This window comes from Alligator mississippiensis, chromosome 7 (assembly GCF_030867095.1).
Source record: "Alligator mississippiensis isolate rAllMis1 chromosome 7, rAllMis1, whole genome shotgun sequence".
Lineage (NCBI taxonomy): Eukaryota > Metazoa > Chordata > Crocodylia > Alligatoridae > Alligator > Alligator mississippiensis.
Window position 1 is genome coordinate 10,347,637 of NC_081830.1, and position 13,699 is coordinate 10,361,335.

The 13,699-nt window shown below is 53.9% G+C and overlaps 1 protein-coding gene across 1 annotated transcript in view; it reads left to right on the plus strand.

Annotated features, from left to right (window-relative positions):
• Positions 1-13,699, plus strand: part of SNRNP200 (small nuclear ribonucleoprotein U5 subunit 200) — a 43,472-nt gene that overhangs the window by 16,159 nt on the left and 13,614 nt on the right. Inside the window, exons 12-30 of the mRNA XM_006258557.4 lie at positions 620-757; positions 1,409-1,564; positions 2,111-2,281; positions 2,492-2,685; positions 3,000-3,123; positions 3,598-3,747; positions 3,914-4,024; positions 6,261-6,392; positions 7,091-7,279; positions 7,486-7,683; positions 9,110-9,262; positions 9,418-9,498; positions 10,205-10,288; positions 10,636-10,742; positions 11,207-11,325; positions 11,721-11,875; positions 11,998-12,187; positions 12,606-12,779; positions 13,460-13,620. Coding sequence (XP_006258619.2) covers positions 620-757; positions 1,409-1,564; positions 2,111-2,281; positions 2,492-2,685; positions 3,000-3,123; positions 3,598-3,747; positions 3,914-4,024; positions 6,261-6,392; positions 7,091-7,279; positions 7,486-7,683; positions 9,110-9,262; positions 9,418-9,498; positions 10,205-10,288; positions 10,636-10,742; positions 11,207-11,325; positions 11,721-11,875; positions 11,998-12,187; positions 12,606-12,779; positions 13,460-13,620 — 2,787 coding nt within the window. The remainder of the gene's footprint in view (positions 1-619; positions 758-1,408; positions 1,565-2,110; positions 2,282-2,491; positions 2,686-2,999; positions 3,124-3,597; positions 3,748-3,913; positions 4,025-6,260; positions 6,393-7,090; positions 7,280-7,485; positions 7,684-9,109; positions 9,263-9,417; positions 9,499-10,204; positions 10,289-10,635; positions 10,743-11,206; positions 11,326-11,720; positions 11,876-11,997; positions 12,188-12,605; positions 12,780-13,459; positions 13,621-13,699) is intronic.

Consider the following 13,699-nt stretch of genomic DNA (forward strand, 5'->3'; position numbering starts at 1 on the left):
GGTCTGAGGGGCAGCCTCTACAGTCTTCTTGGTGGCTCCATAAAGCTTGTTCTCTGTCCAGTGCCTGGCCTAAGAACATCAGAACTGCTGTGTCCTGGGTCAGACCAGAAATGCATCTCGCCCAATCTCCTGGGTCTCACAGCAGCGGAGGTCAGGAGGGTGAACTGAGTCTCACCAGGGCTTTTCCCCCACTGTTCCTCTCAAGGTCTAGGAAGTTCTGATTCAGAGTCAGTAATAAACCCCTGTGGATTTTCACTTCACCTTTCAGTATTTTGTAAATCTTTTTTATGTTCTCCATCAATCATTTCTCTTCCAAACCGAACAGGCCTGGCTTCTTTAGTCTCTCCTTATGTGAAAACTCCTCCATAGCACTTATCATCCTTGTTGCCCTTCTCTGCACCTTCTCTAGTTCTTCTAGATTGTTTTGGAGGTGTGGTGGACCAGAACAGGGCACAGTCTTCAAGCTGTGGTTGCACCATGCATTTATAAAGAAGCATTGGGATACTTCAGAGTTTTGACTTATAAGAAACCTCTTCTAAGCTGCATGTGCCTGAGATCTCTTGCCTCTGGTGGTGCAGGGGAACTGACTTCTGCTGCTCACAGTGTTTCCTTTTTCCAGCAACTGGTTTCTGTGGACAAGTTACCCAAGTATGCTCAGGCAGGCTTTGAGGGCTTCAAGACCTTGAACCGGATCCAGAGCAAGCTCTACCGTGCTGCGCTCGAGACGGACGAGAACCTGCTGCTGTGTGCTCCCACGGTGAGAATGCAGGACCTGCTCCTCTGTGTGTTTAGCAGCAGATGCCCCAGCCACCTTCCTTTGGTGTGCCCCAGGCTCTGGAGTCTAGCCCAGCTCTGTTCCCAGAGCCCTGGCCTCTCCTTACAGAAGCGTGTTGACCCTTGGAGAAAATTATATAGGTCTGGGGGTTGCTTTTGGCATCTGAGTTAGTTCTCCAATGGAATGAATGCAGAAGCAAAGTTTGTTTGAACTCTCCAAAAGGAACACAGCTAGCAGATAAAGAACAATGCTCTCTAGAGCAGATTGGTACAGAGTGGGGAGGTTTTGCCTTCCTCTGGAGTAGGAGACACAACTTCTTCCTGGAATCTCTTGAGCGGAGTTGAACAACTTTATACCAGCAGGACGTTGGCTGCCGTGGTCCCCCTGTGGCAGGTTCAGGTGCTAAGCCTTATCAGGGTTCAGGTGCTACAACTGTATCAGGGTTGACAAGAGCTTTGCTAACAGCTTGGACGATGAATGTGTCGAGTGGTTTGGACAGGGCTGATCTGGCAGGGGGGTTGGACTAGATGGGACCTCTGGAGCTCCCTTCCAGTCCCACTTCTCTCCAGTTCTATATCTAGCTCTTGTGGCGAAGGGTTAGGCTTGTGGGCGCTGACTCCCTGTCCATTGCAGGGTGCAGGGAAGACCAACGTGGCACTGATGTGCATGCTTCGTGAGATTGGGAAGCACATTAACATGGACGGCACCATCAATGTGGATGACTTCAAAATCATCTATATCGCCCCCATGCGGTCTCTGGTGCAAGAAATGGTGGGCAGCTTCGGGAAGGTAAAGGAAAGCCCTTGGCCTTATCCCTACTTAGGCAGTGTGGGGATTGCAGCTAGGGCAGGGGCGAGCAAGTATTTTGGGCAGAGGGCCACTTACTGAGTTTTGACAAGCCATTGAGGGCCGTGTGACAGGCAGCCCAGGGCAGATTTAATATTAATTTTCTAAATTTTTTAGGGGCCCTGCGGGCCAGATAGAATGGCCTGTCAGGCTGCATCTGGCCCCCAGGCCACATTTTGCCCACCCCTGGGCTAGGGATTTGGGAGCTTGTGTTGGAGCTGGAGGAGAGGGTGTTGTACCTACTAGTACTTTAAATTCCATGATGTCCTAGTCTTGCCCACTTGTGGCAATGCCTCCACTGAAGGCTTTGTAGCGTGGTGCCACTGGCTTCTTTTGCTGTCATGGTCTAGAAAATGCATTCAGTGTTTTTGGGAGCATGGGGTGGTCCAGCCCAGCCTCCCAGAGGGGCAGCCCAGAGTCTCTTCTCCCCAAGTCTTCCCCAAGCCATATGCCTATCGCCTGATCTAAGCCCTCAGGACTTCTTCCTAGCGCCTGGCCACTTATGGCATCAATGTGGCAGAACTGACTGGGGATCACCAGCTGTGCAAGGAGGAGATCAGTGCCACCCAGATCATTGTCTGCACCCCAGAGAAGTGGGACATCATCACCCGCAAAGGTGGTGAGCGCACCTATACCCAGCTGGTGCGCCTTGTCATTCTGGTGAGTAATGCTGGTGTGGGCCAGGCCATTGTAGAGATGGTACATCTTACAGTGCTGCCATAGAGGCCCTGTGGAGATCTTAGTGTTTCTGAAGTGTCCATAATTGCTAGAAGACAGCCCCAAGTGGTGGGACAAGTGTGGTCTTCCATCTGTGCACCCACCCAGCTGCATCCTCCCAAAGTAGCTCTACCTCTGCTTTCGCACCTCCAGGATGAGATTCACCTGCTGCACGATGACCGAGGCCCTGTCCTGGAGTCGCTGGTGGCGAGAGCCATCCGCAACATCGAGATGACGCAGGAGGATGTGAGGCTTGTGGGCCTGAGCGCTACCCTCCCGAACTATGAGGACGTGGCCACATTCCTCCGAGTGGACCCTGCCAAAGGCTTGTTCTACTTTGATAACAGGTACCGAGGTGGTGGTCTGTGTGTGGGAAGCAGTGCAGGCCTCAGTGAAATTTTGGTCTAGAAAGGGTTTGGTATGCAGTGGCCAGCAGGGTGGTGGTTTCCACGTGCATCCAAACTGGGCAAGCTCTTCATCCTCCACCCTAAACTGTCTGCAGAAGCTTCTTGGTAGTAGGTTAAAATAGCTGTCACCAAACTGAACCCCATGTGGGATAGGTTGATATTGGTCAGAGGACTTGCAGGGCGGTTGTCTGGCTACAGGCCTCTATAGGGTGGTGGTGCCATAGGCGGCTTGATTCCATGAGTCTTTGTTGCAGCTTCCGCCCAGTGCCCCTGGAGCAGACCTATGTGGGGATCACAGAGAAGAAAGCTATCAAACGTTTCCAGATCATGAATGAGATCGTCTATGAGAAGATCATGGAGCATGCAGGGAAGAACCAGGTAGGTCTGCTGGGCTTTAAGACTGGGGCATGCAGTTGAGGTGATGGCCCATTCACTGGGGTCTCTCTAGGCAGCCTCACTCTGCTGCCTGGGTAGCTTGTGCCTTCTCACCGTGATGGAGATGTGTTGTGTGTATCTATAGTGTCACTAACCACTGCTCATCGCAGTCTGGGCACTTACATTCTGCCTTGGCTGATGTGCCTTCTCCCAGACGTGCCTGGGAGGCAGAGCTGGCTGGAGCTGTGTCCAGAACTAGGCATCTCTCGTGCCTTTAGCCTGCTTCTGCAATGGCCCCTTTGTCTGTTCTCAGGCCAGGCATGATGCATCTTCTCTTAGACTAGTTCTGGGGCTCCGTCTTGAAGGCTTCCCCTTTCCCATCACCCTGCTGATTTGAGCACAGCAGATGCGTGAGAGCAGACATCCCTGTACACCCACAGCCATTCGTTACTAACAGTACGGTGTGTTGTCCAACAGGTTCTGGTGTTCGTTCACTCCAGGAAGGAGACAGGGAAGACTGCCCGGGCTATCAGGGACATGTGTCTGGAGAAGGACACTCTGGGCCTCTTCTTGCGAGAGGGCTCAGCCTCCACTGAGGTCCTGAGGACAGAAGCTGAGCAGTGCAAGGTGAGGGTGGGAAGAGCACTGGGTCAGCTGCCTTCCAGGGTTGTGTTTTGTGCTGATCCTGTGGGTTAGGCTTGCATTCTCTTTCACCCCCCACCCATGCTGCTCATTATGAGCCTTCCCCCATTCCTGATCTATCCTGAGGACTCCCCAACTCTTTCTGCTCCAGAACCTAGAGCTGAAGGACCTGCTGCCCTATGGCTTTGCAATTCACCATGCTGGGATGACCAGGGTGGACCGGACGTTGGTGGAGGATCTGTTTGCTGACAAGCACATCCAGGTGAGTTCCCACTCTCAAGGCAGAAACATGTATGGCTGCGTGTCCAGATCTTTCACTGTGTGACACTTGAGCAGTATATTTGGTGCGTTGGCCTGTGTGCAGTGCAAGTCTGGATCAGGCATCCCAGGCCTGGTAAGTTGTGTCTTAACAAAGCTAGGGCTTGGTCTTCTACTGAGACCGGAACCTTTGGCTCTTTCTTGAGAAAGACCAAATGCAGCCCAGTGGCCAATGAACAAGGCTTAGCCAGGAGCCAAAAGAAAAAGCCTTTCCTATGAGCATGGAGCAGTGATTCTCAACTGGGGATCACAGCACCCTGGGGTGTCACAGGGTGCTGGATCATGATAGCCCTATTAAGCAGGCAGGTACAGTTTACCAGATAAACCCAGAGGTTTGCATTAGGAGTTTGGAGCATCCAAACCATTTGGGGAACCCATCGTTGTCTGATTTCTTTGCAACAGAAAAATGACTCTAGGATTTTTCTGTAGTCCAAAAAAAAAAAAAAGAAAAAGGATTATTAAAAGCTCTTAGTGTCTAAGGCAGGGGTAGGCAAAACATGGCCCGTGGGCCAGGTCTCGCCCACCAGCTGACCCGGATCCGTCCCCATGGCTACCCTCATGGTGCTCTGCATGGGACTGAGCCCCACACACCTGTCAGGATAGTCTGTGCTATGCTCCTGCCAGTGCCCGCTGGCCCGGGCCCCGACCAGCATATGCAGCTTCCAGCAGAGCTGTTTGCAGTGCTGCTTTGCTCCCCTTGTCTCCAGGATGAGCCACCCAGCTGAAGCTTTCCCCTGCCCGGAGCAGTGCAGCAGGGGAAGGAGTGAAAGGAAGAGCTGGTGCTGGAGGCAAGAGGAGAAGAGCAGCACCTGGCCAGCTGCAGCCACATTGGGTGCAGCCCTGGCAGAAGTTGCATGCAGTGCGTGGGGCCCTAGTTGGCAGGGCTTTTTAGCTCCCCTTGCCTCCAGCCCCAGCTCCTCCTCCTGCTCCTGCCCCTGCTGCACTGCTCTGGGCAGAGAGGAGCTTCAGCTGGGTGGCTCCTGCCTCAGCTCATGGGACTTCAGCTGTAGCTCTAAGCTGCCTTCCACCCACCCAGTGCAATGAGCAGGTGGAAGGTAGCTAGGAACTGGAGCCAGAGCCCCAAGTGCTGGGGCAGGAATTGACCTGCTGAAGCTTCCCCCTCACCCCCACCCACCCAGAGCAGCACAGCAGGAGGAGGAGCCACTGCCAAAGGCAAGGGGAGAAGAATAGCCCTGCCGGCCTGGGCCCTGACCTGCACACAGCTTCCAGCGGGGCTGTTCCCAGTGTGGCTGTAGCTGACTGCATGCTGATCTGTTCCCCTTGCCTTCAGCAGTGGCTCCTTGTGCTCTTGCCCGTGCTGACCCACTTCAGGCAGCTCCCACTTAAGGTGAGGGGAGCAAAGCAGCACCCAGCCAGCTTCAGCCACACCAGGAACAGCCCTGCTAGAAGCTGCGTGCAGCAGAGCTCGCTTGGTCCATGGCTGCCTCCATGGCTTAGACCCATGTGGAGTGTCACAGGGGCAGCTGTGGACTGGACAGGCTCTGCTGCATGCAGCCCCTGCCTCCCCACCCTTCACCCTCAGCTGGCTCCCAGGCACTCTTCCCCCCACACATCCCCGCACTCCGCTTCAAAGGGTAGGGCATGCAGGGAGCAGATTATACCCATCCCCCTCCCGAACACTGCTTGCCACCTACCTAAAGCCCCAAATGGAATTTTGTCAAGTTGCTGTGGTGGGGAGGGGTGCTGACCCAGCCCATGACAAGTCATTCAAAACTCCCTACAGGGCCCTCCGGCCCAAATAATTGCCCACCCTTGTTCCAAAGGATGCCTTGAGTCTAACAAGGTTGAGAACCGCTGGTTTAGAAGGTACAGAAGCTAAAAGCATCCAGGAGCAGGGTGTCCCACCAGTGGCCTGTGAGCTTCTACCTTCTGCACTGTGGTTACAGAAGACTGTCCAGATTTCCAGCAGTGGATACAAGCTGCTGCTACAGTATAGACAAAAGGCGCAGTGACTAAGGCCTGGGGTCATGTCAGGAGTCGGTGATAAAGCTGGGAACTGACTTTTGACTCCTGACTCGGTGGCCCTTTCTGGAAATGTCTTTTCAGCAAAGTCCAACATGCTTCCACCTTTGTCCCATGGAAGTGGGGACCCATATCTCTGCTTCCGTCCTAAGTGAGATCCCCCTCTTTTAATGGCAGCTGTGTTTGTGCTATTGCAGGTCCTGGTCTCCACAGCAACGCTAGCATGGGGCGTGAACCTCCCCGCTCACACGGTCATCATCAAAGGGACACAAGTGTACAGCCCTGAGAAAGGGCGCTGGACTGAGCTGGGGGCCCTGGATATCTTGCAGGTAAAACCGCCATGGCCTGTGATGGGTCTGCCTCCTGGTAGGAGCTGCCTTCTGGGATCAGCTTCACACTGTGAAAACACCTCCCCCTTCCCTGTGGCTTTACCAGGCACCCCACGCTGATTGACTAGGCTGCTCTGTGAGCTACCATAGTTACTCTATTCTAAGATGAGAGATTTTCCCCCCACCACCATTCATCATGGGAGAACAAAGCCTTATCTTAGAATCCCCTGTCATGACTGAGAGCTGGAAGAAATGTTTCCCACTTCTCCTGCCTCTTCATGGAAGGGGAAGGGACCTGATTCCCCCCGCTCCCTGCTATTGTTTCCTTGTTGCAGCAGCTGGGGGGGGTGGCACAAATTTAAGATGACACTCCAGTAATTGAATTCTAGACTCAGAGAGTTAGAACCTATATACAATTTTCTGTGTCTAGAATCTAATTATTGGGGTGTCATCTTAGATTTGAGGTCATCTTAGATTTGAGTAACTATGGTATTTTGCTGGCAAACTAAGCCTGCATTGTTTTTTAGGGGTAGGGAGAAATGATCCTGACTCTGGTGGCTCATCCAGGCACATCCTATGGAGATAACGGGGAATGAGTGGGGTCAATCTGGGCAGCCCCACGCCTGGGAGGTACCTGGTCAGTGGTTGAGCTGAAGGGTCCTCTTTATGCTGACTATAAAACCTCCTTTGTGTCTTAGATGCTGGGGCGAGCGGGAAGACCCCAGTATGACAGCAAAGGTGAGGGCATCCTCATCACATCCCATGGCGAGCTGCAGTATTACCTCTCGCTGCTCAACCAGCAGCTGCCTATTGAGAGCCAGATGGTGTCGAAACTACCTGACATGCTGAATGCTGAAATCGTGCTGGGCAATGTCCAGAACGCCAAGGTGAGTGAGGAAGCCGCCTTCTGCCAATGTCCATGGCCTCCAGCTGAGTGCTTGGTGGCCTCCAACATAGAAACACCCCATTTCTTGGCTGCTCTTGATTTTGGACCTTGCTGCTGTCTCAAAGTGTCGCCTCAACCTGGCCCCTCCATTGCCATCTATCTGCTTCCCTGGAAACATATTGACGGTGTGGTGGTGTGTCTCCATAGGATGCGGTGAACTGGCTAGGCTACACCTACCTTTATATCCGGATGCTGCGCTCCCCAACACTCTATGGGATATCACACGATGACCTGAAGGGTGATCCGTTACTGGACCAGCGCCGCCTGGACCTCATTCACACTGCTGCGCTGATGCTGGACAAGAACAACCTCGTCAAGTACGACAAGAAGACAGGAAATTTCCAGGTGAGGCCAGGAAAGGCAGCCTGGCAAACTGGAGGGTGGAAACTGCATCCTCCTGCTTAAATGCAAGTGTTGTATTTTACTTGTATTTCACATGCACCCTTGACTCAAAAATGGGCCTCTGAAATCAGAGTCTTCATCTTACATGGGGAAGCTGATTTTCTTCAGCAGAATAGAAACATAGAGCCACTGTGCTGAAATGGCTGCTGCTTCTCTCCAGGCTAGCAAAGGATCAGAGGCAGAGACCAAGTCTTAACCCTTTCTCAGCCCCACTCCAGACTGGCAATAGCTTTTGATGAAGCAGTCAAAAGCTGCTGCCAATGTGGTTAATGGCTGCAAAAGAATTAACACTGTAGCCTTTCCCTAAAGCAGCGAGCGAGCTGGCTGAGGAGGAGTGAGCCTCTGGTGACCATCAGCTGTCTGCTACAATGGGAATTTTTCTTTTTGCACCTTCTGCTTTCCAGAAACAAGGTGCTGGAGGGGGCAGGGCGGCTGTGATATTGCACTCTGTTCCATATATCATTGATGAGGCGCACGGATTTTTGAATGAGGGGTGATACCTTTTATTGGACTTAACGGTATAGTTGGAAAAAACCTTAGGCAAGTTCTTGGGCACAAGGTACCTCTTCGGGGTTAGGAAGGACATGGACACAGCCACATCTGCCAGGCCCAGAGATGCTAAATTCTGCAGTAGGCCACACCTCCATGACATCCAATGACCCAACAGACCAGATGGAAAGGTGTCATCAGCCCTATGTGTGACACCTCTGGCTTAAAGGAGCGGAGAAGGGCTTCCAAATAGCAGCATAGGGACAGCCTCAGGACTAGATGAAAAACCAGGAGAGTGCAGGAGAAAGGGCAGCTTGATTAGTGGAAGAGCAAAACCATTGATGAGGGTCATTGTCATCCACAAAGCACAACGAGATGAGCAGAGATGGCTGGTGGATCATCAGAAGCAGAGAAGTTCTTGTTTGCATTAGCTCTGTGGTTCTTCGTGTCTGGGAATGTTATGATTTTTAGTCCCTGGGTCCATCTTCTAACAATGTTCTGTAGGTGACAAGTGGTCGACCAGATGCTTTAGTAGCCTGTGGGCTGCTCCCTTGCTGGCTTGAAGATCCCCGAGTGATAGCTGGTATTGCTCTGCACATGGAGGGTCTGGCATGGTGGCACGACTGCCTCTGCCGGAGCAAGCTTCCTTCACGTTGCATGTGTCCATTGCTTAGGAAAAGAAAGCCAGAAGCCCTGGAAGTTGGGAGCAGAGAGCAGAGGGTTTGGAGGGTCCAAAGCAGGACTTTAGGGTCTGCTGTGCAGGCTCATTCTCATTCAGGATCAAGGCAGCACCTTCTTTCCCCCAGGGAAAGAAGGTGGCCAGGGGTGGTTGCCTGCTTCTGTTTCATCCCTGTGGCTCCCCTCCTCTCCCCTGCTGCAGGTAACAGAGCTGGGCCGCATCGCCAGCCACTACTACATCACCAACGAGACAATGCAGACCTATAACCAGTTGCTGAAGCCCACGCTGAGCGAAATCGAGCTTTTCCGGGTCTTCTCGCTGTCCTCAGAATTCAAGAACATCACTGTGCGGGAGGTACGTGGCCTGGGGAGGAGGGAGTGGGTGGGTGTGAGGCCGGGAAGACTCCTTCCCACCACAGAGGACCACCAAACCTCCTTGCTGCTGGCAGGGAGCTGGTACAGAGTGTATCCAGGCCTGGATGGGCTTCACTTGCACCTGTCTCTCTGCAGGAGGAGAAGTTGGAGCTCCAGAAGCTGCTGGAGCGGGTCCCAATCCCAGTGAAGGAGAGCATAGAGGAGCCCAGTGCCAAGGTGAATCCAACCCCACCAGCTCCTCACCATGGGGAAGGGGCTCTTATTTCAGCCACTGCTCTGGGAATATACCATGCTTCCATCTGCGGCCAGCCTCCTGGATGGGATGAGACCATGATTATCCACTAGGGGGGACCTGGAAGCTAATGGGGGGTCAGGGGGTGGGCTGGAGCCTAACAGTGTAAGTTGCCCTGGAGCCTAATGAAGGTTGAGAATCACCAGGATAAGAGATGCCTTAACCGTGGGGCCTTCCTCTGTAGCTGGGGCCACAGCCTCTGCCTGGGATGTCTTGAGCATATATTAACCGCATTTCATAGAAGCAAGATGTTGGGTGCTGTGGTTCCCTTGCTTTACCTATGATGGGTTGTTAGGTCTTTTCTGTGTCAGGGCTGATGTTAGTCTTATATGAAGTTTAGATGATGGATGTGTCTGCAGTGGTTTGGGCAGGGTTGATCCTACCTCAGCCAGGTGGTTAGACTATTTGTGTCCTCTGGAGGTCCTTTCTAGCCCCACTTCCCTAGGATTTCTATGAAGAGCAGTAGAGACTCCTCTTCTCCTGCTGTGAGGGGCCAGAGGCTTTCCTCACCACGCTCACCTACCGCACTTTCTTGGCAAGCCAGGATCCCTCCCCTCTTCACAGCCGGGGTAGGTGCTAGGCCGGTCCCTGCTCACCCAGATCATCAGCTCTGTGCTGTCCTTTCCCCAGATCAACGTGCTGCTCCAGGCATTCATTTCCCAGCTGAAATTAGAAGGCTTCGCCCTAATGGCTGACATGGTGTACGTCACCCAGGTGAGCATGTGGATCCATGTTCAGAGCCCTGCTCTGGATTCCACCCCTTGTCACAAGGAGCTGGGATGCCTCCTCAGGGAGGTGACTCCTGCACGTTGCTCTGAAGGGCAATATCCAGTTCAAGGCCTTCCTGAGGGCAGAATGCTGATGGTGGGATCCTTACCTCAGCTTTACCAGTCCTAACTCCCTTCTCGTCTGGGCTTAGTTCCAGCAATCAGGGGTGTCCAGAGGAAGAGAGGGGAGCTGTTCTCTTGAGCTGAGCATCTGTTAATTGAACATGGGGAGTCCCCAGCCGCCGATGGCTGTCTGTCCTAAAAGCTGCCCTTCTGTTCCCCCCCTACCCACAGTCCGCTGGGCGCCTCATGCGTGCCATCTTCGAGATTGTCCTCAACCGTGGTTGGGCCCAGCTCACTGACAAAACTCTCAACCTCTGCAAGATGATCGATAAGAGGATGTAAGTGGCTGCAGGGATTGGACTCCTCACATGCTTGTGGTCAGGTGGCTGGGTGGCTGCAGGAGTCAGGGTGGGGGGAAGGCTCTCGGGAGCATGCTGTTTGCTGGAGTGAACTGGCAGAGACCAGGCAGCGGATGCCTACATCAGAGACCGGCACTGCGGCAAGTTGGGCATGGCCTGGTGAGCGCTACGGAGGTTTCAGGAGAGAGTTTAACTCCTGATGCTGCATGTCATGGATGCCCCCACTGAGGGACTTGGAATGGCATGTGGCACAGGCAGAGTTGGGGAGTGCAGTCTCTGGACTGTGCTGGGGAGAGTCAGAAGGTCCACACCACTCTTGGCCACACGCTGTAGGCCAAGCTCTCTACAGTTGTACCCAGTCATGGTGGAGAGCACGTTTCCAAGGTGTTGGGGGCTCTGAATGCCCTTTGCTTACCCCCTACGTCTTACCTCCCACCTCATAGGTGGCAGTCCATGTGTCCCCTGCGCCAGTTCAAGAAGCTGCCTGAAGAGGTTGTGAAGAAGATTGAGAAGAAGAACTTTCCATTCGAGCGCCTCTATGACCTGAATCACAACGAGATTGGTATGCTGTGGCCTGTGGAGACTTGCTTTCCTTCATTCTAGCCAGGCTTGGTTCTTGCTACTCTTGCCCTGGATGCTCCATGGACAAAGCATTGGGAGGGGTTGGTGATTGTGGGCTCTTGCTAGCCAGTTCCATGTCCTAGAGGAGCTCTGGTCTTCTTCTGAGGTCCCTCTGCCCCCAAAACCCCAGCAGTTAAATTACCACAAGACCTCTGATGCCTGTTGCATGTCGTGTGTCTTGTCCTGTGGACCTGAGCTGCTCAGGACTGGGTTTGGTTTGAATAGCGCCTAGCATTAGTTTATTAACATGGAGCACTACCCCAACATGGTAGCGTTGCCCCTAGTCGAGTCAGGTCCATTCTCCCTCTAACGTGGGCATCCATTCTCCCACCACAGGGGAGCTCATTCGGATGCCCAAGATGGGCAAGACCATCCACAAGTACGTCCACCTGTTCCCCAAGCTGGAGCTCTCTGTCCATCTCCAGCCTATCACACGGTCCACCCTGAAGGTGGAGCTGACCATCACACCTGACTTCCAGTGGGACGAGAAGGTGAGGCTTGCTGACCCACTCAGCTGTGCCGTTATGTTGTGGTGAGGCCAGGCATTGACTCATGGGTCTCCAATAGCCTTGGAGCCCCACACTGTGGAGGTAACTTGCCTTTCCCCTCTCAGGTCCATGGCTCATCTGAAGCCTTCTGGATCCTGGTAGAGGATGTGGACAGTGAAGTGATCCTGCACCATGAGTACTTCCTGCTGAAAGCCAAGTATGCCCAGGACGAGCACCTCATCACCTTCTTCGTGCCTGTGTTCGAGCCACTGCCTCCGCAGTACTTCATCCGCGTGGTCTCTGACCGCTGGCTCTGTGAGTCCTGGCTTTGTCTGTGGCATGGAAGGACCTCTAGGCTGCCTGGAGGTGGCTCTCAGGGTGGTCCAGTACAGACGGAAAGGCTTGGAGAGCAAACTGGATGGAGGGGCTGGGGACCCTCTTGGGGGCTCATCAGCCTTCCACAGCCAATGGTGAAGTAGCATTGGGGCTGCCCCTTGCTCTGGGACTCATGAATATAGAAATTGACAGCACTCCTGGCAGTGCCAAAGTGCAGCAGGCATGGGAAGGTACCTTCCCCCTGCATTGCTGGGCTTTGTGGGGGCAGACCTAGGGGGGTGCCGGTTGAATGGCTTTGGGGCAGCCTGGGAGGGGGCAGGGGAGTGGGATCTTGGAAGTAGCAGCCACATCTGCAGTGGTTTGACTGGTCTGGTGCTGCTGTGCCCTTGCTTTGCAGCCTGTGAGACACAGCTGCCTGTGTCATTTCGCCACCTGATCCTCCCTGAGAAGTACCCACCTCCCACAGAGCTGCTGGACCTGCAGCCGCTGCCCGTGTCTGCCCTGCGCAACAGCGCCTTTGAGAGCCTCTACCAGGATAAGTTCCCCTTCTTCAACCCCATCCAGACTCAAGGTGGGTAGTGGCCTGGCCCCCATTCTCCAGACAGAGCCTGGCTTGGGAGTAACCACGTGGTTCTGTCAGTGGGGTTCTGCCTATGCCCTTGCATTCAGCCCAAGAGCAGCAGGTAGCGATGTTGAAGTGCCTGGAGCTCATGCTGGGCCAGGACTCACGGAGGTAGGGCAAGGCAGAGAATTCTTAGATGTAGCCGTGGTGTCTGCATCCAACTGCTGGAGGTGGACAGTGCTAGGGTCAACACTGGCCAGGTCAGAAGATCTCCTGCTTCAAAATGTCATTTCCGAGGGCTTGGAAGGAGACGGGTGAATTACCTCATGTCTCCAACCCCCTTCTCCTTTTGAACCCCCTGAGGCTGGTTCCTGGTAGATGTGGGATGCCGAGCTTGGACCTCAGCCTCATCCAGCCCATGCTGACTCAGCTCTTAGGGTGCTGAGACCTTGAGGGGCCTGCAGTGGATGCTCTGAAATGCCCTGAGACTGGGCTGCCATCAGCAGGCAATGCCCTGGTCTCTTCATTAGGAACATGAGACGTGTCAGACCCCATCTGTCTTAGCCATGAGGGGAACAGGAACCTTCCTAGCTCCTCCAGTCAGTGCCAGGTGTGGGCCTCAGCCAGTGTCAGAGTGGCTTCTCCCTCAGCAATGCATCCATGGTGCCTCTTCCCTCCTGCCCTCCCAGTGTTCAACACGGTCTACAACAGCGATGACAACGTCTTTGTGGGCGCCCCCACGGGCAGCGGCAAGACCATCTGTGCTGAGTTTGCTATCCTGCGCATGCTACTGCAGAACTCAGAAGGGCGCTGTGTCTACATCACCCCCATGGAGCCACTTGCTGAGCAGGTGAGCATGTGGGCTGGGAGCCCCTTGAGTGGCTGAGGCATAGACTCCAGGAGAAATTGGGCTGGAAGGGAGCTCCAGA